The sequence below is a fragment of the Nothoprocta perdicaria genome, unplaced genomic scaffold, assembly GCF_003342845.1.
Source record: "Nothoprocta perdicaria isolate Ctin4 unplaced genomic scaffold, notPer1 scaffold_52, whole genome shotgun sequence".
Lineage (NCBI taxonomy): Eukaryota > Metazoa > Chordata > Aves > Tinamiformes > Tinamidae > Nothoprocta > Nothoprocta perdicaria.
Genome location: NW_020455777.1, coordinates 1,359,400 through 1,386,974, shown reverse-complemented (window position 1 = coordinate 1,386,974; position 27,575 = coordinate 1,359,400). Strand labels below are relative to the sequence as shown.

At 41.2% G+C, this 27,575-nt stretch overlaps 1 protein-coding gene across 1 annotated transcript in view; it reads left to right on the top strand.

Annotated features, from left to right (window-relative positions):
• The window catches only part of ARFGEF3 (ARFGEF family member 3), an 81,430-nt gene extending 54,806 nt beyond the window's left edge, over positions 1–26,624 (top strand). Inside the window, exons 17-34 of the mRNA XM_026048168.1 lie at positions 247–357; positions 1,761–1,911; positions 2,517–2,831; positions 4,255–4,388; positions 5,797–5,942; positions 6,526–6,705; positions 7,336–7,480; positions 8,620–8,742; positions 11,613–11,716; positions 13,022–13,166; positions 14,356–14,484; positions 15,008–15,184; positions 15,613–15,727; positions 16,327–16,429; positions 17,104–17,235; positions 18,914–19,044; positions 22,657–23,890; positions 24,772–26,624. Of these exons, the coding sequence (XP_025903953.1) occupies positions 247–357; positions 1,761–1,911; positions 2,517–2,831; positions 4,255–4,388; positions 5,797–5,942; positions 6,526–6,705; positions 7,336–7,480; positions 8,620–8,742; positions 11,613–11,716; positions 13,022–13,166; positions 14,356–14,484; positions 15,008–15,184; positions 15,613–15,727; positions 16,327–16,429; positions 17,104–17,235; positions 18,914–19,044; positions 22,657–23,890; positions 24,772–24,963 (3,767 nt within the window). The 3' untranslated portion in view covers positions 24,964–26,624. The remainder of the gene's footprint in view (positions 1–246; positions 358–1,760; positions 1,912–2,516; positions 2,832–4,254; positions 4,389–5,796; positions 5,943–6,525; positions 6,706–7,335; positions 7,481–8,619; positions 8,743–11,612; positions 11,717–13,021; positions 13,167–14,355; positions 14,485–15,007; positions 15,185–15,612; positions 15,728–16,326; positions 16,430–17,103; positions 17,236–18,913; positions 19,045–22,656; positions 23,891–24,771) is intronic.
• The last annotated feature ends 951 nt before the right edge of the window (positions 26,625–27,575 follow it).

The following is a 27,575-nucleotide window of genomic DNA, read 5'->3' as shown; positions in this document are numbered from 1 at the left end:
ACATGGGTTATAGTGGAAGGCCCATATGATATGATGGTAACTTCCCTTGAGAAACTTTGGGAAAGATAAACAAACACTGGTCTTGAGTGATCAAGGAAGTAGGATGGCAGAACTTCCCATGGAGCTCACCTACCCCACATCATAGACACATCCATCCACCTTTCAACTGACACCAGCTATTGCTGAGATTTTATGGGGTTGGGGAGAAAATGCGGCTTGAACAGTAGCTGTGTTGCTGCTTCACAGGGGTTGCTGCCAACTGTGCATCTGCTCTTGCCCAAATGGCTGCTGCCTCCTGTGTCCAAGAAGAGAAAGAGGAAAAAGAAATCCAAGAGCCTAGTGATGCGATAACTCAAGGTAATTATGTGGTTAAATKGTCTGCCTTATCTTGTTATGACAGCAGAGGGGCAGCTGGAAAGTGTTTAACTACACACAGGTGAGGGAGGGAAAAGTCACTTCCATGCATCACTCCCTTGTGGGCATGTGTGGTGTATGTGCAGAAGCTTCAGGACAGGTCCTGCTGTCCTCAGTTCTTTACGTTGTCCACACTGTAGTTATATTGACTATATGGAACTGAAAGCAGTTGATAAGGCCAACTGCATTTTTAAATTGTGCATTCTTTTAAGCCTCATGATGCTAATGCAACTAGAGAGTATCAGAGAAATAATACTTTTAAAAACGTGTGTTGTGTGGCAATGTTATAAACGTAGCTTCTCTCTCTATTCATGGCTTATGTATGCATCCTCTGTTGTTCTTTATCATCATCAGATACTTAAAACTGCTTCTAAGCTGTACTAAATGAAGCTGGATTTTTTTTCTTAAGTTACCTGTATATCAAGCAGAAAGTCCTACATCAAACCCTGCAGAAGTCAGTAGAGTCTGTCATCTCTGATGGCTAGTTGGAGATGTATGTAGAATGAAGCTGATAACATCTGGTTTYTAATAGCAAGAAACTCATAACAAAATGTACTCTTTCACAAATGGCGCTCCTTGGTACTTTCATTCATTGTCTCTGTAGAGGCTCTGATAAATAATCTGAGCAAGTCTGAGCAGAAGCTGCCTTTTGGCCATTCTGCTACATGTGACTGAAGCAAGTTGGCCAAGCCACACTGAGACAATCGTAGTGGTGCCCAGAAGGCAACTGTTCTCTTTTATGGAAGCTTGCAAAGCGTCAGAATTTGTTTCCATTCTAACACAGCGTGAAAATGAATCTTTTCAGAGATTCTCATGAAAAAGAATGATGTTCAAATGCTTGTAGCTAAGATCAGGATTAGTTTTGCTTTGACAAGAGTATCTCTTATCAAAAGCTTTTGAAGATTTTCTTTTTTTATTGAAATAGATATGAAAACCACAAAACCTTTTTCTGTTAGCAAAGAAGACTTTGCTTGAAAAAAAAAAAAAAAAAAGTCAGCTCCAGAGATAAGCTTGTAATATCACAGAAAGGCTGCATGTGTTCTGTGGGCAACAAAATGTTCATCTATGGAGTTGAGGGACAATCTGACATTGTTTTTTTTTTTTTTTAATGTAATATAATTAAGCAGAAGGGATTTTTATTTCTTCAAAAACAGGAAGAAATGTGGGGTTCTGAGTTTGGGGGTTTTTTTTTGTTTGTTTTTTTTAATTAAAATCCCCATTCCTTTTATGGCTGTCTGTCAGATGTACACCTTTTCTGCCACAATTTATATCGTTAAATGTTTGTTTAAAAGCTGGAGAAGGCAATTTTTATTTTCTTTTATTTTTTTTTATTGTGCATGTTGCAGTGAAACAGAAAGTYGAGCAGAAACTGGAGCAGATGGGGAAAGTACAGGGAGTCTGCCTGCACCCGGCTCACGTGCTGTGCATGGATGCAGTCCTCAACGTGGGCCTGGAGATGGGCAGCCACAATCAGGACTGTTGGCCTCACGTGTTCAGGTACTCACCGTTTGCCCCACACAGAAACAAAATGTGTACCCCGTGGCCTGGCAGGGGCAGGCTGAGACTGAGGCCTTTATCTGGTCTGGGGATGTGCTGTATAAGAAGCAGCAAGGTGAATAAACTGTCAGTATCTGCGAGAGAAAAAATAATGCTGTTTTCCACCACTGTTCAGAGACAACATCCAAAGCTTTAGAAGCTCAAAGTTACAGTGGACTGTGCAGAGTGAAGAACCTACAGGGGCCTTTCAGGCTGCTGGGCTGACGCCCAAATATTTGCAATGGAGACTGAAGGATGTAAGATCACAGATTATTTGTATGCAGTCTGAAAGTCAGAGATCATCTATTTTGCAGTCTGAGAAAGATGTCGTGTGTGGATCTGGTTCAGATGTAGAATCCTTGTAACCTGGCTTCTTACGGTGATGTAGATTTGAAGTAGCTGATAGTAACTGAGAGTTTTTCTTACACTGTTCTTCTAACTCGTCCCTAAGTAGAGTGTGGGTTATAGACTGAGACATTTCTTAAACAAGCCCTATGATTCAGGGGAGAAGGAGGTTTGTTTGCTGACTTGTTTTTTAATCTTTGTTTTCCCTTGTTGTTTCTCAGGGTGTGCGAGTACATCAGCACCCTGGAGCACACCCACTTCAGCGATGGCGCTTCCCAGCCCCCTCTGACCATCACGCAGGCCCAGCAGGCCCCCACTGGCCTGCACCTCGACTCGCAGCCCGGGGACTCTCCTCGGGAGCTGACCCCCGAGCGGGAGACCACCCTCAGCAGCACTCCCGTCATTCAGCCCGTTTCCATCCAGGAACTCGTCAAGGAGGGCAGCAAGGGCAAAGCTTTCGACTTCCGTGGAGGCAGCCTGCTGTGCGGGACCAGTGCTGCCAAGGCTGTGCTCACGCTTTCCACACAAGCCGACAGGTAGGAGCAGGGCTGTCAGGAACCAGTGTTCCTGTTCCCAAAACCTCTAATGGACCTTTCTGCTGTGCACTGAGGCTTGATCTTTATGGCTGCTTCAACACCTGCCTCATCTGAGTTTAAAAAGAGAGCTGTATGTACAATATGGCCAGTGGTTCCTAAAAGAGGTGTTTTTCTGCACCTCTGCAGTGTCTGCCCTGCTTTTTGGAAGCCCTAGGCTGTTTGCATCTATGCACAGCCCTTCATATGCCAACTAAATGACATGCACACATGAATTAACATCATTTAACTACTGTGTTTGCTTATTAAGGCAGGCATGACTGCTGTCATGTCCTGACAGGAGGGGACGAGTGACAAGGTCAGTGTCAGTTAGAAAGCAGCTGCTGTCAGCCTGCCCCTGAGTTTCTAGGGGAGGAAGGGCTACCAAGCACAGTCATTGGCAGCACTGAATGCCCCCGCAGCACAGTCTGCAGTGATGTGTCACAAACTTTCTCACTTCTGTGCTATTTATTTGGCAGTCCAGGTTACCTTTGAAAACATMTTGGGTTTGCATCCTTCTAATACCTTTTCACAAGCTGGCATATTGCATTCTGCCCATGGGAGGGATTTATAAATAAAATTTAGTACGAAAAGAAATGCATACTGAGTGTGCTTGTAAGAGCTTAGTGCAACATTCATACAGTCAATACTTCAGTATGAACTTCTCTAGCACTCAGTAACCTCAGGGCAGTAGAAAGTTGTTCATATATCAGAATGCCAGAAAGTTGTAATTGTGTCAGCTTGCGACTACATCATGTAGAATTTCATCATGGTCTCTGTGCCCATGATGAGCATGAATTTACTGCTTCAAGGGTATAGATCTTCACTCCAACATTTTAAGGCCCCAAAGCAGCTGAAAATAACACCTCTTTTCTTTTTAAATGTTTCTAAAAAGCATTTCAGGTGAAGAACCGTAAGGTCTAAGATTTAACTTAGTTAATTGTACAAGTAAATTTCATTTTGCTCAAAATTCAGATCAGGCAAACAGCTGTCAGTGAAGATCAGTGAAACCATGATGACCTGTATCATGAGRACTGGACATATCCTCATACATTTTTGAATTACAGGTTTGTGGCATTAAGGTACTATAAATGCRAAGGGGTAATTCACTGAAAAAGTGACTTTTTGGGTTGATTTGGTTTGGTGCTGCATTGAGTCTTGTAAGGGCTCTGGTTGGTCATTGAATACTGCTTCCCACCATCCAAATACAGCTCCTGGATCAAAGCATTTTTATATCATGATATAAATGAAAATGTCCTTAGTAGACAAGTTTGTTGCCAAAGGCAACAGGTATCAACTGTATACAGCTAAGGCTTCTCCTCCTACATGAATATTTAAGCTACCATATCATGAATTTTTCAATTAGACTCTGCTGTTTTGCTTACAGGCTCTTTGAAGATGCTACTGACAAGTTAAACTTGATGGCCCTGGCAGGCTTCCTTTACCAGCTCAAGAAGGCTTCTCAATCTCAGCTTTTCCACTCAGTCACAGATACAGTTGATTATTCCCTAGCAATGCCAGGTAAATCTCCTGGGTCTGTTACAGTGTTCTGTGCTTCATATGCAGTTGTATTGCTTAGAGAATTTGCATGGCATTCATATAGTTTTGATTTTTCCAATGAAAATCTCAAGGATATCAATAAAACATTTAATCTAAGAAGATCTCTCTGTAGGAAAAAATCCAAAGTGTTTAGAAAAGGTTGAAAGCATTTCCTATTTTTGGATAAGAACCACATCCATACATGTCATCAGTCTCATCAATGAGTATTTATTTGGCTCTTGGACTTCGAAGGTGTTAGTTTCCCATAGATATTTAATTACATCTTCATTTTCAAGACTGATCTGGCAAGGAAACTCAAGTTGAGTGCAGACCTGAGATAGTAGAATTTAGTTTCCACTTTTCCAAAGTGGAAGAAACCTCAGAAGTGCTCACTGAATGATCAGTAGCAAACAAAGCATACAGCTGAAGAGTGTAAAATAAAATAGTGGGATCTGTCCTGTATGTTCTTCCTAAGCAAAGTGTAGTATATCCTATGTSCAAAGCCTATGAAATACATTTTTCACAACAGTCTCAAATGAATTTTATCTGGTGTATGTTTTCAGTTTAATGGATTCCCCCCTCCACAAAATTTCCTCAACATTTGACATTGGCATTTCCTCAACATGACACTTCACTTTGTTTACCTTTTTCACCTTGTTGACTGTGTATCGAGATCTCAATATTCATCACTTCATGTTCTTTGTATATAATAATCAACAGTGGTTAGCAGTAATGATATTAAATTTTTTTCTAGGCAGATAATTGTAAAARTATTTTTATTTTAAAATTAGARTGGTCTGACTAGGTGCTTCATCAGAAATAAAAGCAACAGTATATTTTAAATGAGACAGTGAAATGGATTTCCAAATGTTGTAAAAGCAAAGGAAAGCGAATCCTTTTCAGTGGGAAATTAAGAATATTACTGGGTGGGGAGTGGAATATTATTTTCCAAAAATTCCTGCTTCACATTCTTTGTAAAACAYACAGGACAGACCAAAGTTAAACAATTTGCAATTTATATTTATTCCTGTAGATGTCACCAAAGGTTTCTGCAACTACCTCTTTGATTCTCAGTGTGAATTATCTAACTCTTTGGTTAACTTGTCTGCACTGGATATCATAATTAAATTATAATGTGTTAATTTTGTCTTAAAAATGTTTGAAAAAATGGTTCACTTGCATCAAAATCAATTTCATTTAATAAGTTTTTCTTAAAACTTGGAGCCATCTGCTGTTCTTTTACCTCCAGAAGCACAGACTGCCTTATGCTGATTTCTTCCTGGCTTAGTACCAGTAGTTTCTAACCTGATTTAAATTGCAACATAGACATCAAGAGATGAAGGAGCTCAGGTTGCTCAACTACCACGTACTTTCTTGCACTTCTTTGTAGGTGAAGTAAAGTCTACGCAGGACAGGAGAAGTGCACTGCACCTGTTCCGACTCGGTGATGCCATGCTCAGGATTGTCCGGAGTAAATCACGCCCATTGCTCCACCTCATGCGCTGCTGGAGCCTGGTTGCACCTCACCTTGTAGAGGTAGGAAGTGGAGAGAAAATGGGAACGTGGGTAGGGGATAGGCAGGCTGCAATGACTGCAAAAGGTGTGATGTCTCCTAAAGTAGGTGTCAGCCTTCCACAGGTAGGTTTGGTCCAAGCTGTCTCCTTCTAGGATATTGCACACACTGGGTGCAGTGACTCGTGCTACTGCTGCTGAGAAGTGCACCTTGAAACCACTGAAACTGCTCTGCCACGGAACGAGTAACTCCCCCATCTATCCACTTTCCCAACCAAGAAGTTCTGTGTCTATGCAGCAGGTTTTCTGATAAAAGGGAACAGACTTTATTCCCTGACTCCTTCCTTCTCCTGCCCAAACCAGCATGACTGGCAAGATGTAATAGTAATATTCTTGAGGGCATTACTGGGAAGGAGTAACATCACGGAAAGGGCTGAATTCAGCATAACCTGCATAGCTGCCCCAAACAGGGTAACTTTATATCCACGTGCACTGGTGTTTCTTTTAAATAGCTCATCAGAATAAACAGACAGTCATCACTTTTCAATTCTGAAAAAAAAAAACCACAAAAAAAGCAAACTTGGTCATGTTTCTCCCTTCCATGCAGGCTGCCTGTCATAAGGAGAGGCACGTGTCTCGGAAGGCTGTCTCCTTCATCCACGACATCCTCACGGAAGTGCTGACAGACTGGAACGAACCTTCCCATTTTCACTTTAATGAGGCGCTGTTCCGCCCCTTCGAGCGCATCATGCAGCTAGAGCTGTGTGATGAGGATGTCCAAGACCAGGCAAGTCAACGCTGAGTGGGGTGTCTGCCATAAGAAGGATGATCTCCAGGGTGTACTTGATCACTTGAGTGTTTCACTAGTTCCCTTCAAATGGTTTCTCTTAATCATCCTCAAGGAATCAGGAGGCCTCTTCCTACCAAAGCCAACAACACAGGTTGTGGAAAGTATTCTGTGCATCTACTGCAAAACAGCATAGACACTTGTTTCAGTGCAGTGAGACCTGGTGGATTTGCTCTTATGTAGGTTGTCTGATTAATATGTAAGTGACCCTGTTCTCTTGTTGGGTCTTTCCTCAGAAATGTACCCCAAAGTGATATTTTTACCTACCAGATTGTTTCTATTTGTTAAGTTTTAATGCACCAAACATTAGAATAATACCTTCAAAGAGCTGATAAGAGGCACTTGTGGAAGCACCATGTTCTCAGAACTCTGTACGTTGTCATTTACCTGCTCTTATAAGTAATTTAATAAAACTATTCTTTTAGCTATATAAAAAAAAATAGTTTTTAAAAATACAGATAAAACAGATGGAAATCTAGAAATGTATTCAGAGCCTTCTGTGGTCCAGCAAAGTGGGAGTTCTGGGTTTGGGGGATTGTGTTTTCTTAAGCTCTCTGATATTGTGTGCAGGTGGTCACCTCTATAGGGGAGTTGGTGGAAATGTGTTCTACCCAGATCCAGTCTGGATGGAGACCCCTGTTCAGCGCCCTGGAAACAGTGCACAGCAGTAGCAAGTCGGAGGTTAAAGAGTACCTTGTAGGAGAATACTCCATGGGTAAGGACTTMCTGCATTGTCTATTTCATACGTGCAGTTGTTTCCCAGTCTCAYTGCCCTGCCTGAACGGATGCTCTAAAACAGTACAATTCATAATTGTGTACTGACACTGTAATATTCTGGAATTATGCTGAAGTACTTGGTTTATAGGTTGCAGTCAGGGGGAAGCYGAGGTAATCTGGTGTTTTGTCCTATAAGTCTTTGCAGATGAGTAGAATGAGACAAAAATCCCTCAAACTTATTTGAGTATTTTTGAGCAGAATGGTAGTGCATGAGCACTGCGGTTGGCTGGTTCATCAGCACCTGACCCTGCTTGAGAAGATGAAACATGCTGCATATGGCTGCCACTGCTAATATGGACTGTGCTGTATATTTGTATATCTTCTCATTTTGTGAAATATATTGCTCTTATGCATTAAGGTGAATTAGTGTGATAGTCCAGGCAGGTACTTGTCCCGGCCCTTTGCCATAAGGAGTCAAATTGCTATTGCTCCTACAAATTGTGTTTGCCATATGAACAATTCTACAAATTGTACAAATTTCTGAGACAGAGATAGTTGTTTGCGTGGTTGGTCGTTTGTTCTACCCAACTGTTTTAGCTTTTAATGCTTGAAGACATATATGAGAGATACGCATTGCCTCTTGGGAGTTTGTCTATCATATCTCATGTGTGGTGGCAAAATGCAAATGTGTACAGATTTTAAATACTGATAATCCACTTGGGAAAACAAGGCTGTTTTGCCAGAGTCTCAGAAGAGTCAGGGTTTGCCCTGAGATTGCTGTCGTATTGCTGACAAGACCTCAAGAACTAAATCATAAAGCTCTCTAGAGGTGTTGAGCTACCRATCTGAGCTCAAGCACCCAAGGCTGCTCTTAGCATTTGGATGCTGGCAAGGTTTGCATAGATGTGGCACAGAATCCAAACTGACGTACGCACTTCCTATGAGGGCTACATGAGCTCCTTGAGGAGCTACAAGAGAAAGCACATTAGGCTTTCCTGCTGAGATCATTAGAACATTTCCATCTCTTTTTGCTCAGAATAGAAGAGATTTCACAGATTCTGTTAGATTGTTGAGAAAGCGTGGAAAAACCGTAGTTGCTGGGAACGGAGCAAAATTCTCACCTTGTTATTTCCACAGGGAAACGCCAGGCTCCAGTGTTTGATGTCTTTGAAGCATTTCTAAATACAGACAGCATCCAGGTCTTTGCCAATGCTGCCACCAGTTACATTATGTGCCTTATGAAGTTTGTCAAAGGACTGGGTAAATATATTTTATTTTTCCTTTTATTTGTTTAATCCATGGTATGTCACACTTGCTTCTGCAAAAGAATCCTGCTGCATAGTACAGAGCACGGTAGGGAAGAGAGGCTGTGAAGGCACTGAGACTCGAATATTTTTAACAGTCAAATCAAGGGATTGTTTTAGAAACACTTTAAATGCTATCGAGTTTTCAAGTTGTCCTATCAGCAAAGAGTCATCCAGGGGCAAGTGCAGGGTCCTGCACTTGGGGAGGAATAACCCTGGACACCAGYACAGATTAGGAGTGGACCTGCYGGAGAGCAGTCCCRCAGAGWGGGACCTGGGTGTCATGGTGGACGACAAGTTGACCATGAGGCAGCAGTGTGCCCTGGTGGCCAAGAAGGCCAACGGGATCCTGGGGTGCATTAAGAAAAGCGTCTCCAGCAGGTCGAGGGAAGTGATCATCCCCCTCTACTCAGCCCTGGTGAGGCCACATCTGGAGTACTGCGTCCAGTTCTGGGCTCCCCAGTACAAGAGKGATGTGGAGCTGCTGGAGAGAGTCCAGCGCAGGGCTACYAGGATGATCAGGGGYCTGGAACATCTGCCCTATGAGCAAAGGCTGAGAGAGCTGGGCCTGTTCAGCCTGGAGAAGAGGAGGCTGAGGGGGGACCTGATCAGCGTGTATAAATACCTCAAGGGAGGCAGTGAGGAGGAGGGGGCGGCCTCTTTTCAGTGGTGGCCAGCGATAGGACTAGAGGAAACGGCCACAAACTGAAGCATCGGAAGTTCCACAGGAACTTAAGGAAGCATTTCTTCACTGTGAGRGTGACAAAGCACTGGAACAGGYTGCCCAGAGAGGTTGTGGAGTCTCCTTCTTTGGAGATCTTTAAAACCCGCTTGGATGCAGCCCTGTGCCACGTGCTCTAGGTGACCCTGCGTGAGCAGGGGGGTTGGACTCGATGACCTCTGAGGTCCCTTCCAACCTTCGGCATTCTATGATTCTATGATTCTATGATTATTAAACATATTTTTCATTCTGTCTTACTTGCACCAAGACTTAATTATACTCATTATAAAAAAAAATCACTGTAGAATGCTGCAGAAATGATCCAGAGTTGTGCAGTAGCAGCATGGTTTTGTGCAGTAGAGCATGGACTCTTGTATTCAGTGATCAAAGCTGCACAGTTCCTGCCTGCTCTGACACTTGGGGAGCTGTAGTGTTGGTTCAGGTGGTGCCAAAAACCTGCTGAACCATTAGCAGCATCGTGAGCAATGTAGATAACAATGGTCTATCCCCACGACTAATCTTTCATTGCCTTACAAAGGAAGTAGAGATCAGGAGTGTCAAGTCAAGGTGACCCTGCAAAGGAATTGTGGTATTTCACCAAACTCCAGAACGAAGTGAACAGTGAACACTGGTATCCTGCCCCATGTGCACATTCTCTTGCCTTCCTTGATCATAAAAATTTGAGACTTTTTCTTAAGGAGAAAATTAATGGCCCAGTTTTTATAAACAGAAACAAAAAAATAATAGGCAGTAAATGAACCTTTTTTTTTTTTCGCCTTGTGTGTGTATTATTACAGCTTAGGCTGCAGATGCACAGAAGTGCTTAGATTTGCAAGCAATTTCCTTTGAATGAAGTACCTGAATGAAGTAGCTAACTTCAGTGGCATCTCATCATCATCTTTAATCCTGTCACAGTACATTATTTCACCATTAATTTTAACAGGGACAGAATCCAACTTGTAATGATTTACTATTATATTGTACTTATATTGGAATTATTACTATTTATGAAATAAATAAGCTTGCATGTGCAGAACCAGAAGAGGCAACCTGTGTCTTATAAGCCATATATTATACTTGTTTAAGTTTCTTATTTTCATAAGATAAGTCTATCTCCTTTGTGGGTTACGGGTCCAACTGTAGGGATGTTTTTGTGTTAAACATATTAGGATTGTAGGGCTTTAGTACTAAAATATAGCAAATGTACTATGATTTCCATGCTTTTTAAGGAAAAAGAAAAGTATTCCAACTATAGTGACTCATTTAGCCAATGACAATAATAGAAAAGGCCATAAAATGCCTTATGGAGGAAATGATTAAGAGCACAGAAAATATAAAGAAATGGAGTGAGAGAAGTGGGATTTAGTACAAGGAGATCATATTAATCTTGTGTTTCTTGTGAGAGGGGTAGATTATTGAGGCAGTAAAATCTTAATGCATGCAGACATTTAGTAAAGCTTCAGATTTGGCACTAAACTGCAAGTATGTAGTTAAACATGGATAAATGGGTATGAGCCAAGAATTATAGGCTGGGCCAAACATCACCTGAGAGGGGAGGAAAGCAGATTGTGCCAAAGCAGAAAATACCGGAGTGAATGGAGTTATTAGGGAGGAGCTGTGCAACGGGAGGTCATGGAACTGTTCCTCTAATTTAATATGCCTGCTGAAGTTGACCTGAAAGTAGGAGTTTGCTGATGCCACGGGGTTAGAAGTTACTGTGAGGCTGACACACTAAATCTTGAGAGCATATCTTTCAGTTGGAAACTGATCCCTGCTCAAAATGGATCCAAGCCTGGATTAAAAACAGCAAAAGGAGATTTTGTACTAGAGTCATGCATTTTAAGGGGTAAAATGAAGCACTTCTGTTGGAATAAATTTCCAGGGCAGTGGAGTGCAAATGAATATAAAAGTCTGATAATAACCTGTGACCCATATTAATGTATCATTTGTATGAGCATCATCTAGCTGCAGTCTACTAAGATCAGACAAAGGATGTTTTCTGGTCTCTCTTTTCAGATACTAGGGCATAACTGAATGAAAAAAAGATACTAATTCTATGTCTGCTTCTCTTTTGTCCCTCCTGACGCTGCCTTCCCCCTCCCCAGGGGAAGCAGATTGTAAGGAGATGGGTGACTGTGTGTCAGGATCAGGATCCACATCCACAGAACTGTGCCTTCCCGCCCTCGATTACCTCAGGAGATGTTCTCAGGTAGGCTGGCTGATGCCACAGAGCTGCTAACGTGGCCTAGAAAACTGTGCTGACCTTCAGGCTTTGCATTGAGGGGTAGATAGTTTGTTTGAATGCAGCAAACGTGCAGTGAGCTTAATGGTAATATCCTGCACTGCCACGTGGAGAGTGGCCGTCCGAGGGGACTGTGGTGCTCTCCAAGCAAGCTAACAGTCAGAAACCTCAAGAGATAAAAGCGCTCAGRCCTGAGGAGCGTCTGAGAAAAGCAGACCATAAACAAGGTGACTGTTCAAAACCTGGTACTTGTAGATTCAGTGTTAAATTAATTCTTAAACAGTTGCTGTAAACAGTTCTGGAAATCCTGGAAAGAAAAGGTAAAAGAGTTTGAGAATTCATTCTCTCTCTCTCTCTCTCTCTCTCTCTCTCTCTCTCTCTCTCTCTCTCTCTTTCTCTCTCTCTCTTTTTTTTTTTTCCTTTTTTAAAGATAATAGTGGGTTCCACCCTTTGAAACACAGGCTCTTATCTGTACCACAAAAACGTATCTGAAGCCCAGGGCAAGTCTCTAACAATTAGAATGCTGACATATTTCCTATAATCTCCATGCTTGCAGCACAGATTATTATCCAGTGGTATTAGGACGTTTTTTATCTGCCTTATATCATGATGTTTTTTATTTTTCTCCAGTACCRGCAGGTTTTTGTGTTGCAGCCAGGCCACTTTTTTTTCTAGGTGCTGTACAAATACGTAACAAAGGATGTTCCCATAGCAGAATAGACACACTATCTCAGACAGAGATAACAGGTGGTAGAATGCAGAATGGGGAAGAAGAAAAGAACAAGGCAGTACCACTCAGCAAAATAAATGGAAAACTTGACACTGTACTTGCTATCCTCACCTTGAATCTTTTAGTGAATATATGATGCATATTCTGTGCAAACATTCTGTGTAGTACGTTACGCTTCCTTGTCCTTACAAACCCAGTGGAAGAGAATATTTTCTCATTTTTTAAAAGAAGCCATTTTTAGCTTTGTTATATATTTTAATTTATCTAGAGAAGAAGAAAAGAGATGACTTAAAAGGAAAACTTACCTGTATATTGCAAACACATGGTTCTCAGCTCACGGGTGCTAGCAGTAAACAGTAGTATTTGTCTTTCTCAAATGATAGAGAGATCATAACTCCTTTCCCAAAATCTATTATTTATGAGGACTGTAATACTGCTTTCATAGCCTTTATTTTATTTTGTTTTCCATATCTATGTAGGACGCTACAGCCTTTGCACACTTGCCCCATATTTTTTTCTCCTTTTTTTTTCTATTTTCCCAGTTGTTAGCCAAAATCTATAAAATGCCCTTGAAACCCATCTTCCTCAGYGGCCGGCTGGCCAGCTTGCCCCGAAGGGTGCAGGAGCCGTCGGCCAGCAGCGAGGAYGGCATCGAGTGCGTCCTTTCTGACTTCGATGATGACACTGGTGAGTGCACTGAAAGCAGCAACTGTGACTGCTGCCTATGATGACCCAGAGGAATTCATTGCCTCCTCCACACATCGCTGTGAATTTTGACAATTACTGAAAGCAAACAAAGAGGGGAAGACTCTTTAGTGTTTATTTTCTCTTTGTTGWCTACAAATGTATGCAGCTTGGAAGGTAGGTGCAGTTAGGTATTTCCTATCTCAGCACAGTTGCAGTGTTTGCAACCTAACTTTAAATAAGCAAGTTAGTATATGAGCATGTGTGCTCTGATAATTTCACCTCCTTTATGTTAAAAAGATGTATCTCATATGTGATAAAAATATAGCCCTTGGGAAAAAGGGAATGATATTTTATATCCTGACCTTCCTAATATGAACAGCATCTAATTTGGAATGCTAGGATAAAARTATTTTCTGGACCACAGCAGCATAAAAGGAGTGAAAAACTTTTAAGTTTGGTATATGGGCAGACATGTATTTAAGAGAGAGAACAGTATTGATTTGCACAGAGTTGAATGTTTACTGTTTGCTTAAGGAAGTTTCTGAATGGATGTCCTGTGATTTATTGGACTAAATGGTGGTGTGTTTCCAAAGACCATCAAAACCACCACATTCTSCAGAAAAACAAGCAGCTTCTCTCCTAATTTGTTGTGCAACATATATAGTGTGTGGAGTAACCAGGCCTTTGATGGATCCAGAACTAGCGTAAAAAGAGCCAAGCAGTGCAAAAATGCAGACTAACTGTCTTAAGAGCATGACTGAAGCAGCTGGTATGAACCATCAAACCATTCTGGACAGAATTTGCAAAACTAGTAGAGATATGTATAATGTATGTATAATGTGCCTATTTAGGAGAGAGAGAGAAAAAAAAAAAGAAAAAAAAAAAAAGAAAAAAGCTGGGTAATGTGACTGGAAAAAGAGGAAAGAGAAAAGAGACCAGAACAAGGTGTATGTGCAAGGAGAGGATGACATAAAACTTAAGGGAGAGAAAAGGAGACCATCCTTTCAAAAATTAGTATCGTTCTCCACCATTACACAGCAATAATACCTGAGGGTGAATTAAGAATAAGTACTTATGATCTTTAATCAGTTCTCTTCTTAGCCTAAGTCATTTTATAAAGGCAAGCTCTATCTGTGGTCGATGCAGTATTGTCACTCGTGCCTTGGAATCTTTGTTTCCTTTCTTGTAGGCCTTATCAACGTCTGGATTATTCTGCTGGAAGAATTAACAACTGCTATATCCAACTGTCCCCGCCAGCATCAGCCCCCCACTCTGGATCTGCTCTTTGAATTGCTGAGGGATGTTGCCAAGACACCTGGTAATGAAAGGACTTGATAAAATGTGAGCTAGCAGAGCTCTGGCCAGTCCTCCTAGAATCCAAAGTCGTATGTGTAAATTCCATTGCTGTGCTGCACAGAGACATCCTCAAAAAGAAGCAGATTCTCTCAGTGTCCTGTTTGGYTACAGTTATCCCATTCTTTTATGTGGACAGAAGACATCTCATATGTTGAACTCCTATAGGCACAAATAAAGAAGTGTAGTACTCTGTCAGTACCTTAGCCACAAAATATTTGTCTGGTATCCAGAAAATCCTAAAAGAAAGCAATAAAGTCCTGTAGTCTCCCTGGGCAATGCAGCAAATAAACAGTTAGGWAAATGTTCATATACTAGCTCATAATCAAGTAAATCCAAAGCTGCTCTTCCCCACTCATCCTGCAAATAGAGTCTCAAAACCTGCTTTCTTAGCATCACATGACAGTTTATGAAATTTACTTTGTATACAAACTCTATAGGCAAAGGTATGCAACCTTCACTGGTGTTTTCTTCTTTTCTGCCTGAAGGACCAGGATTTGGCATTTATGCAGTTGTTCATCTTCTTCTTCCCACGATGTCTCTCTGGCTGCACCGCAGTCACGGTGACCATTCTTACTGGGATGTGGCATCTGCCAATTTCAAGCACGCCATTGGCCTCTCCTGTGAACTGGTGGTGGAGCACATTCAAAGTTTCATACACTCAGGTATGTCCTCTCACCTTCACGTGCTTTCTATTCTTAGCAGGTTTAGAGGGGTTTAAAATCATGGGAAAAAAAAGTAACTTGGAATGGACCTGTGGATGTTTTTTAATTCATTTTGTTTGTTTATACTGTACTTTGCAAAAGAATGTTGTTGGGACTTTGATGGTAAAGAACTAGGGTAGTCAGAAACAGGAGTTAGCAGAGTGTCTCCAGTATCATTTAAGCACAAAAATTTTATAATATTAACCTTGAAATGACTGTTCTTGGTGCAGTTTGATGTAGATTTCAAAGCTGAACCATAGTGATAGCTGCATAAAAAGAGTTGTTTTAGCAAAGTCTCTGAGTAGCAATAAATATAACARGAGTGTTTGTCTCCAAATAATAATGTAAAGCCAATGATGTTGAAAATGGTCCTTGTCTTTCCCTTATAGATATTGGTTATGAAAATATGATCAATACTATGCTAAAAGATCTTTTCAAGTTGCTGGTGGCCTGTGTAGCAGAACCAACAGAAATAATATCCAGAGTGGGCTGCTCTTGTATCAGGTAACAATCTCTTTACTTTGTTAGTACATTCAAATAAGATGTCTTTATTTCTCAAATCTTTGAAGAACTTGTGGACATACTAAGTTGGCTAACATCTCAAAAGAATTCTGYAATATATTTGCCTCTTGATGTTTAATGGTGAGTTTTAGTCTATCAGCCTTTTCTTGTTCTTTTCTGTGAGCCTCAGAAGCCACAATTTTAGGAACCCCTCTGTGTTCTCTTCCCACAAAAAAAAAAAATTCCAATATTGCCTATATACCGTTAGTAAATAAGCAGTCTTTAGGGCTTTCTGTTAGAATGCATAGGTGTTCAGTTGTAATAAATCCCCGTCACAGCCTTCAGGTTGTTATTAGTCACAATCAAAGTGAGTACTGCATTATACATCTCACAAGTTGGATTCTTCTCAGAGAAAAGGAAAAAAAAATCTCAAAAAATAGAGTATAATTGTTTAAAAAGGGATTTGGGGTAACARCTGGCAAATCTGAGGAGACTGGCGATATCTACTGAGTGGCCTCTTCCTCTGTTTTCACCTTTCTCTCATTACAAATGAGAACTGCCTAGCTCTTTATAGTAATGTTTTTCTGTATCCTTGCCTGCAGGTATGTGCTAGTGACAGCAGGACCCGTTTTTACTGAAGAGATGTGGAGGCTTGCGTGTTGTGCCTTGCAGGATGCGTTCTCTGCTACTCTGGAGCCTGTAAAGGTAAATGGCCTCTGCTGAGATTCAAAATGTAATCACACTGATTAGAATCACTAACATCTGGMAAAATGCTTTTTTTGTGGGGGGAAGGAGGCTGTGCTGGTGTACACAGAAGAAAAGGAAAAGGAGCCTGAGGAATAGTGGTAGATTTTACGATTTTGTGAGTTCACTAACAATGAAAGGTGTTGCATCAACAACAGAGACTGAAATCTGTTCTTCTAAACATGTGCAGGCAACACTGTCAATAACAGCAGGCAATTTTTCAAAYGAAATCAGGAGGGTTAAGTAGGTGAAAACTTACCTTCTGATGAAGTTCTACCTGTGGACTGACTCAAGGTCGACAGGAGACCAACATTTCTTGCTTGATCATATTACAGCATATTCTGTATAGATTATTTCTCAACTCTTATCATAAAAGTTATTTTAAGACTTACAAGTCTTACCATACAAGACTTACTCCTTCTTGTAATAAAAAAAAAGCTGTTAATTCCTCGTAGGCCAGATTGCATAAGAATTTGTCATGCATTTTCAGCAAATGCTAAAGAGCAGGAGACAGGCTGATGATAATGAGACAGATCGCTCTGTATCGTGTGATACACGTGGGCAGGATGGAGAGCTCTGCAGCTGCTGACTTAATTTAATGCGCAGTGAACGTCTCATGTTGTGTCTCTCTGTAGAACCTGTTGGGCTATTTCCACAGCGGGGCTGAGAGCTTCAGTGGAGATGCCTGTGAAGTGAAGGTGGCAGCGCCGTGCCTCTCGCCGAGCGCCGAAGCCGAGTACTGGCGCATCAGAGCCATGGCCCAGCAGGTACCGACCGCGCCACGGYGAGGCCGGAGCCGCTTCCCGCCCCGGCAGGGCTTCCTGCAAGGAGCTCAACCAACTTGAGGCTTCTCCTTGTGAAGCTTCTGGGCAATAACATAGAACGGACCTGAAGAAAGTGTCCTTCCACAGGAACGCTGCTAGTGGCAGCTAAGAAAGTTGCTGGAGGACTGCAAAGCTCAATACAAAATAGCACTTTCTTGTTGATTTTTTTTTCCACCTTTTTCTCTGCCCGACACTCAGGGCAGTACTAGTACATCTTCCCACAGCTTTCCTCACAAACCCTATGTACCATCTAATCAGACTTCCTCATCATCAGGCTGACTTTTTTTTTTGGTCTAGTGACAGTAGGAAGAAAAAGTAATAAACTAAAAAAAAAACCTTAAAAGCCCCATCCTGTAAAGTAGGAATTACACCTACTAATTCCCCTACTAATTAGGGGCAAGATGAATATTTACCTGATTGGACTGATTATAAACCCACTGGGTAATATAGCTTAAAAAGAAATAGACAACACTAATATACATCAGCATAGATCTTTCTGATAAAGGCAAGTATCTGTTAACTGTGAGTCCTAATCTAGAATATTCACTCATGATTACTTCAAAATGAATAATCATTTCTGATTACTCTGTTCAGGAAAGGTAAATTTGAAGGACAAAAAATGCACTAGAATAGAGATTGCTAGGAAACTAGACTTAGGTTTCCTCAGCCTATCAAAGCAAGATTTTAAGGGAAATACAGTTTTCAGTAAATACTGTGCATAGGTGGCAGAGAAGGAAAAAAATGTATAGAGAATGTATAGAGAAATTTTATTTATATGTTTAAGTATAATCTTGACATAGAACAACTGATACTAAACTGACCACTAACTAATCAGCAAAACAAGCCCTGAAATGACTTTCTCGGGATTCTTTTGACACTGTGTTATTAACTGCAGTGGAGGGTGGTCAGTATATGAAAGTGCTTATATAAAACATTCCCTGAGATGAAGCAAGTCTGATGACCTGCAGCATACCTTAAGACTGTGAATAGTGTCACCATTTCAGCATGGTCAAGTAGTTGGATTAAAAGAGTTTGTAGAGGGCTGGTATCAGTTTCTGCCTTGGTTAATCATACTGTGACGCTGCTTAAAAATCCCAGAGACACAAAGCAGGATTTGTGAGCACCTCCATGGAATCCTCCTCAGTGGGGACTGGCACAACTACTAAGAAAAATAGCTGTAGCAACAAGGAGTCGTTTCTACATTTGCAAGTTTGGTATCTGCTATCTCTTTATGGATGAAAATATTTCTTTCAACAACCAACCTTGCTAGGTAGAACAGGAAAATTTCATGAACAGCTCCTTGTCTATACTGTACCAGATATTTTCAGAGAGTAGCATAAAGTTGGCAGAAAGCTTGGACTTTCAGCAGATAAGAGTTTTCAAAGAACAAGATATCTGTCCTCCCTGCTGTGCTCCCTCGGGTGTCTGTCCAGAGCTCTGAGGCTGATTACCAAAGCAGAATGCTCCTGGGAACGTTGGTCTGGAGATACCTTGAGTACCTCTAGCACTGTAAAATAAGCCAGTATAACAGGACATCTTCCACAGAAATCTTATTGTGGGGCCCTTCTTAGCATTCAGTGCAAGAGCAAACCCGATTGTTCTCTGTGCTGTTGTTTTCCAGGTGTTCATGTTGGAAACCCAGTGCTCCCCAAAGACTCCTAGCAACAAGGAAGGGTTTGAACATGCCCAGTCTTGTGTGCTCATCATTGACCTGCCGCCAGATAAGAAGCCAAATGGGCATACCCAGAGAAGGTAAAATATCTTCCCAGGAAAATACTGTGTAGTTAAAAGCAAAACAAAAAGCCCATCAAGCTAACAGAGATGTGAACAGAGCACAGCAAATCGTGCCTCTCCCCAGGTTTCACTGTATAAATGAAATATATGGATCAAATACAGTTGTGACAAGTGAGACATCACATCATTTGCTGTCCAGGAGTTCCCGAGATCCTGCACTGGTGAACAGGCATTTTCAAGAGCCATTCCCATTGCAGGCAGGTTATTTCTACAGAATTATCTATGTCATGGTTCATAATGTGGACAAATACCTGAAGGATACATAGGGTCACACAAAGCCTTTGAGTAACAGAAATACAGTTGAAATTAAGAAAACATTTTTTTATAGGATTTTATTTTTCATAGGAAATATCAGGAAAATCTTTCCAATATTGATACTCTTTTCTTTAAGAAATATAGGAAAGACATCAGTTTAAAGAAAGCTTTAGTAGAACTGTTTTGTTTTGAATGATATCTGTCAAATGAAATAATGTCTGTTTCAGTAATGGTATTTTAAATTCTCTATTACTAAGAAGGTAGGAAAAATTAAAAGGTAAACTGGAGCTATATAAATTGAAAAGGCCACATCCAAAGCTACAAAACCTTTAAGGTACTGACCTATGGAACATTTTTTTTTCCTGGTGTTGTTTATTTTTATTCTTTGTTACTACTTCAGAAACCCCTGTGCTGCAGGACACTTGTGTCTAAACGTGTCAAAGGGTATTTTTTTCTGCTTACACTTGGTTTTTACCAACTATTGTAACATGAACAGAGCCAAAAATTGGTGATCTTTATTCAGGSTTTCCTTTTATATTGCAAGATGTGCAGTTCAGGGCATAATCTTTTCTTAGAAACCAAACCTGCTTCTGTACCAGTTTAGGTCTCCTCATTCAAAATTAAGTATTGCATGAAGAAKGAAGAAGGAGCCCGAATTTTCACGGTCCTTTTTGCATGGGCAGCAAGAAAGACTATGCAAGAAGTCTCACTTTTTAGACCACTGTGCAGAAGTTTTCCCCAAGAGCAGGTTCTGTGTAGTCTTTGGGGACTCCTCAACGTGAGCTAGGAAAGGCTGGGGTCCCAGTGTCAGCCTTTCTTGGTAGGGGGAAGAAAATCTGCTCTATTCTAAAGGTCCACAGATCTTCTCTGTTACAATGATTGCAAAGCAAAAGACTGGCATACTCCCCTGCATGGCCCGTAGGCTTGAAGTTTATCAAACAAGCTGCATTTATAAAGGTAGCGTGGGTCATGTTTTTCTTCAAGCAATTTTAAAAAGCAGGCTTGCAATTAAGAGAAACCCTGAATGCTCTCACAATGCTGTTCTTGCTTTTTTTTCCTAAACAACTGCGTAAAAGTATCCTTGCTGATAGGGAAATGTCTCCCCAGCAACMTTCATACTTTACCGAAGCAGGGCTCAAAACTTGTCCGTGCAACTGTTTAATATTACATTGTTTGCTGTGGCAGCACAGCACTGCATGTCAGGCTTGCATGCTGATAACGAGGGTTTGCTTTAACATTAGTGGCGTTTCACTGTTCCCTTTTTGCTTTTGTTTCCTTAATGCTGCATCGTTTCACAGGAAGCTGGGGTAAGGGAGCCTTTCTTGTTTCTACAGCATAATCATATTTTCAAACAACTGGCAAAATACCTATCCTTAACCAGCACTAGCATCATGCCTTTTCAACTTGCTTGTGAAAATAGGTGATGCTAGGTCTGATTCCTTGCTTGTTCCTTGCCAATTTCTTTTGAAATTGAGCAGTACTTTAAACTGGTTTTGTWAATTGCCTGTATAGCTATTACAAGGAAAGCAAATGTCCCTCACTGTGATCCTGCTTTCAGAACAGGATTCGTTTCTTAAAATCAATGCAAGCACACATTCAGCTTCATACATGCTCTTAAGTGGTTTTCTGAGTCATGGCCTCTAATGATTTCACATCAGACCTCCCCAGTAAAAAGCTCCAATGTATGTATTAAATCATCAAGTGTTTACCATTGTCAGATAAAAAGACTGTAAATTTTACTTATGTACTGGCACTGATAGTGAAATGGTGTAGATAGGTTCAGGACTTTGGGATCAGAAATATAGTTTTGAAATTCAGTTAGCAAAATAATTGAATACTAAGACTTTTGTCTTTTAAAATATCTTTTATTCTGGATATATATATATATATTTTTAGTAAATATCAGAGTGGCAATCTCAAAATCGATTTTCAAGAGAATTTCTCAGGAAAAAAAATCCAGGAAAAAAAAAGGACATTGTTTTGGCACTTTGAAAACACTTCTGAAAGTTCTTCAATAAAATTAGAATAATTATTGCAACAACAACAAAAATATCTACAACTAAACAGCTCATGTTCATGAAGGTTTACTTTCATTGAGACCACAATCTTCAATAYTGCAAGCAAACGAAGTCTCTTCCTCACTTGGTAGTGCTAATTAAAATCTGCAACCAATTATAGTTCCCTAGAATCAAAACAAGTGTTAATATTTTTACTAAATAAATTACTTAAAAAAGGTTTTTTTTTTTTTTTAGAGAATCGTTTCACAGTTCATAACTTTTAATCCATGAGATGCCAGTGTCTTGCTGTAATAACAATCCTCTGCACTCCTTCCTAGCCTCTCTGCCTATAAGACTCTTAATAGTGAATTGCCTTAAAAACTTGGCTTGGGGAATCTGGCATTCCTGGGTTCTSAGTACAAATCAGAAGTCAGTGAGATATAGAATAATTCCTAAGATGTCTCTTAAGAAGAGCAAGGCTACGATCACCCAATATCACATGTGAGAAGCAATGTTTGAAATAGGTATCTCCACGCTAGGATTTGGTTTTTCAAGCTCAAGCCTTAGAAGAGACAAAAAATACACCCTCCTCAAGACTTCAGCTTCTTCATATGCTCCATTCCATTGCGGGTGTTTTTGTAAATCGGTTTTATTTGGTTGGTTCACTGCCATTTTTTATTTTAGTTTTAAGTTTAGTTTAGTTTTAAGAGATGCCACTGATTTTACTGGAGATGGAAACCAAGCAGTTACACCAGCTTAGGCCCCAGTCGGAAAGTTAAGGTTTGCTGAAAAGACACTGGAGAAGTTTCAGAGAAGTTTGGACTTTGCTTTACAAAGTTTGAACTTGGTCTTTACAAAGCTTAGCATCAGCAAATAAAGAAATTAAAGCCAGGTACTGATGGCGGGAGTGCTGCATAACTCGTGTGTTCACAAATTCCTCAGTTACCGCCATCAAGCATTGAGAGCACAGGCATCTGCTGTGAAACTGAAAGGGAATATTTAAACCCTCCGTGTTCAACAACCCCGCAGAAGAGAAATGGAATTATTCTTGAACTTGTTTTCTATAATTCCTCTGCTCAAGTTTCATTAGTGCTCTTGCTGTGGAGTGTTATTTTTTCTTAACCCATAGAAGTGTCTTCCCACATAAGAAAGTAGCTCAACAGCTTTGTCTTCCTCTACTCTTTTTTGAAAGAGGGATGGGAAAAAAACGAGCCTTTCTTTTAGAATCTGACACACAAGGTAGCAAAATATTTTTTTATCTCTTGTAAAATCACAACTTTCTTTTTTTTTTTTTCCTTCCCATGCTTGGTTTATCAAGTATTCCTTTCAGGACGATAGTAGTGAGCTTGCTGTCCCACCAAGTACTGCTCCAGAATTTATATGACATTTTATTGGAAGAATTTGTGAAAGGCCCCACTCACCTGGAGGAGAAAATGACAATACAAGTCCCAGAAAACAAATTGGCTGGTTTTCTCAGGTATATCTCCATGCAAAACTTGGCCGTCATCTTTGACTTACTGCTGGACTCGTATCGAACAGCCAGAGAGTTTGACACCAGACCTGGGCTGAAGTGTTTGCTGAAAAAAGTATCAGGCATTAGTGGAGCTGCCAACTTGTATCGCCAGTCAGCAATGAGCTTCAACATCTACTTCCATGCTTTGGTTTGTGCAATCCTGACGAATCAGGAGAACATCACTGCAGACCAAGTGAAGAAGATCCTGTTTGAAGATGATGAGAGAAGCACAGACTCCTCACAGCAATGTTCTTCAGAAGATGAAGACATTTTTGAAGAAACTGCCCAAGTTAGTCCTCCCCGAGGGAAGGAGAAGAGGCAGTGGAGAGCTCGAATCCCATCTCTGAGTGTCCAACCCGTCAGCAATGCAGACTGGGGCTGGCTAATCAAGCGGCTTCATAAGCTCTGCATGGAACTGTGCAACAACTACATCCAGATGCATCTAGATCTCGAGAATAACATAGAGGAGCCTCCCATGTTCAAAGGTGACCCTTTCTTCATTTTACCATCCTTCCACTCAGAAGCCTCCACACCATCAACGGGAGGGCAGTCTGGGAAAGAAACACCCTCTGAAGATGACAGGAGTCAAATCAGGGACCAACTGGGAGACATCCTGACCCCCAGAGGAGGGAGTGGAGAAATGCTGCTGCTACCCCCACCCCTAAGTAGTCCTAAACCAGAGAAGAAAGAGCCAACCCGGAAAAAAGAGTGGTGGGAAAGTGCTGGCAACAAGATCTACACCATAGCAACCGACAAAACCATCTCCAAGCTCATGACAGAATACAAGAAACGAAAGCAGCAACAGGCCATGACATCCTTCCCCAAAGAGGTGAAAGTGGAAAAGAAAGGGGAGCTCCTGGGCTCAAGAGGGCAAGACTCACCTATACTCCAGCGGCCACAACATCTGATGGACCAGGGTCAAATGAGGCATTCCTTCAGTGCCGGCCCGGAGATCCTGAGGCAAGAGAAGCGACCACGCTCAGGATCCACCGTCAGCTCCCTGAGTATATCTACTCGAGATGCCGAGGCCCAGATACAGGTAGGACTTGTACACTAGTGATAACAATTTCAAAGCTACTTGTAGGTGTTCTTTTATTTATTAGAATGATTATAGTCWCTTTGTTCAAACATTTCCCCCACAGTGAAGACTGAATATTACCAGAGGTTAGCACTGGTAAAAGCCTAAGTTTGTTGTATTGAAAAACAACCTTCAGGAAGACGTTACGAGGCACATACCAGTACAGCTTTGAAGAGTGCCTCAGTGACTGGAGCCAAAGCTGCATTTTTTTAAGAACTAACTATGTCTCTAAGAACTAACAATGTTCACTGCAGGGACACTGATTGCTTACGATTAAGGGCCCTGTCCCAATTAAAGGCTTTTAAAAATCTGAGGATGCTTGTTACAATGTTCTTGCATTAAGGTTCCTGTTCATGTTTTAGAGAAATATTGAATTTGTTGCTAAACAGACTTGATACTTGAATGCCCAAGTGAACAGATCAGTGAAAGCATCAAACTAAATTCTTTRTTTACTCTAGGATAAGCAACAGGCAGAGGAACATGAGCATGATGCCAGCAATATCAAGTCAGACAGCGAAAGTACTGAATAGGAACTAGAAAGATGCAGTAACAATACAACGAATATGCCATCATTACTGTGAGGAAGATCCTCTTTCCTGTGAGGGTGACAGAGCCCTGGCACAGGCTGYCCAGGGAGGCTGTGGAGTCTCCTTCTCTGGAGATCTTCCAAACCCVYCTGGATGCCGCCCTGTGCCCCGTGCTCTGGGTGTCCCTGCTGGAGCAGGGGGTTGGACTAGGTGATCTCTAGAGGTTCCTTCCAACCTCAACCATTTTGGGATTCTGGGATTACTCTGTCCTGAGGCTGTAACAACAAGATTTCTTAACATCTTATCTTTATTTAGGCATGGACCAACATGGTGTTGACAGTTCTCAACCAGATTCAGGCCCTGCCAGACCAAACGTTCACAGCCCTCCARCCAGCAGTGTTCCCCTGCATCAGTCAGCTCACCTGCCACGTGACGGATATCCGCGTGCGCCAGGCCGTGCGGGAATGGCTGGGAAGAGTGGGCCGGGTTTACGATATCATCATTTAAATTAGCTGGGCTCTGCTGCAGAGGGAAGAAGACATCAAAGGTATACAGCAAGGAGGTATTTGGGGTTCATTAATTGCCTAGGTGTTGGTGATAATTTATGAAACAGTGAGCTTGTCAGTGTATATCCTCTTTCCACATGAGACTGTGTCTGTCACTCGCACTAGCACTGAAGGCAAAGCAGAGTGTGTACATGGGGTTTTGTGGTGGCTGCAGAACTCAGAAACTGCAAGTAAAGCAGGCTGGTTCCTGAGGGAACACAGTTTAGTAGCCTTCCTTTCAATTCCAATTTGTAACAGTGGGAGTCTCATTAAACTGCAGGTGAAGTTTCACGTTTGCACCTAGCTGTGGATGCAGMTGTTATCTGGATGTCAGATCTATGTAAAAGGCAAGAAAAAGGTGAGGCTCTAACAGAAGTAGAAAAAAAAAACCATTACAATTGCTTAGGGTAGATCTTTCCCCTCAGATATCAGAATGAGAGAGGAAATCCAAATAAAGATTCCTGTAATAGGTATATGCCTTGCTCACTGCAGAAGGTGGGAATTTATTTTGCTCTAAGAAGAGCCTTTGAAGTCTGGTCACACACAGGGTGGCTAGTGAGCTACTAACAAGATATCCTGGGCCCAAAACTGGAGAACCAAGCACAGCCTATTCACTCTTTCAATGCTCTTGAGGAATATTGCTTGAAGAACAGTGGCAGTATCAAGCTTTCCTCTCTACAGCACTACCCTGGCTGCCTGTTCAGCTACGCTTACAGCTGATCATCTTTCCATGTGTGCATAATTCCACCTGAGGGCAACGGGGGTGTTTTGTTTTACTGTTCCCTGCTAAGCTGAAGGAAGGAAAGGCATAACAGCAAGCAAAGCTACGGCCAGGCCATGTGCCTATATTCATCATCCAGCTAAACAGAAGGGAAATTAAGTATTCCAGTTCAAGCAGCACTATCACTAAATTGGCTTATGCTTTTACTGGAAACTGTTCTTTTGCCCATGTAGGGCTTCTGTAGCCTCATCACCAACATGTCACGTTGCTCCACAACGAGCAGAATCAAGATGGAAACCAACCTGAGAAGAAGGTATCCTTCCTCTTAGTGTCTCTCCAGGTTCTGGTCCATTGCTATAAACAGGGCCAGATCCTCCACCAGGTTTATCTCCCTCTGTACAGCACTTGGATGAGGGCTGCWGTACTTTGTGGGTGAAGACTCTGCTTTTAAATGGGAGGAGCAGAAGGGGAAGGATTGACTAATATTGTCAGATACGTAGGAGACACTAATCCCACTAGATAGAGTGAAGGTTACTTTACCACACAAATCGTGTCACAGCCCCAGGGTTATTCCATCTCATATTCCCCTACTAGACAATTCACTAATTAATTTTACTCTTGGGTGATCCCATTATGATCCCAAAGCTTTTTAAAATGTCCACACCAACTAAATATACGGCTTGAGTTCCTGTTCCAAAGCATCCTCAGAAATAACATTTCATTATTTCAGTCCTGGACTTGGCACAACTAACTGTTTTTAGGATCTTAAACTGGAGAAAGAGAGAAAGTCCTAGAGGACCACTGAACAGCCGTCACCTTTGCTGATGTGTCCACCAAGAGTCTGCCCAGATTTCTGCCTCTTCCATCCATCTGTGACTTCCCAGTTGCCAACTGCCAGACTACTGCAAAGAATATTTTGTCTTACAACTGTCTGTGGCATCAATCACAGTTTCCTTTTCTTTCAAAACTTCCTACTGCCAAATTGTTACTTAAAAAAATGCTTTCTTTTTCTYACCACCAATCTTAACTTTTTAAATGAGTAATTTAAAATCCCACCAATCATAAATTTCCCCTGACAAACTTGTTTATTCTTTAGGAATAAATGAGATTAATCTTTGGTATATGGGAGACTGGTGGTAGGGTTTGGTTTCTGATGTTGTATCTTTCTTGCTCATCTTTAGCAAGATGGATGTAAATGGATGCAAAGTAAATGGATGATTATATTTCTGTTCTGAAAGTTTTTATTGGACATATATACAGAACTGCTTTTAAAGCAGTAGATTAAGTAGGAGCAATAATAGGAATCAAAATAACCAAACTATATGCAAAACATCCTACTCTGCTGTATTTCATGATACATGCATTGATGAGAATCAGATGCTGACTGTGTTTATCTAAAACTTGAGTAAATCCTTGGCTTATATTGGAGAAGTAAAAATTTACAGCAATGCCAATAAAATCAGTGAGATTACAGAAGAAGGCTTTATACCTAAGAAACACTTTGGTTATATAGTGCAGTTACAATACAAAAGTGTTAGACAAAGAAAAGCTCTAGGAGGGGAGATACCCAAAAGAAATGCACATGGACACGCTTAGGTAGCTTCTTTATCCAAAATATTGTTTCATTTCCACTTTTTATGCCACAGCCCCCACACTGGAGTTGACCAGGAGTAAATCTGCTATATTCTTGCCCATATTTTAACCCTCACCACCTTCCGCTAAGTGCCCAATGTCCCCCTCAGTGTCTGTGTTCATTAATATCCCTCACCCAGAGAAGCGTAACTCTGACTAATTACAGAAATGCCATGTAAAAGGAATGAAAAAAAGAAAATGGTTTTTTAAAGGAGTGAAAA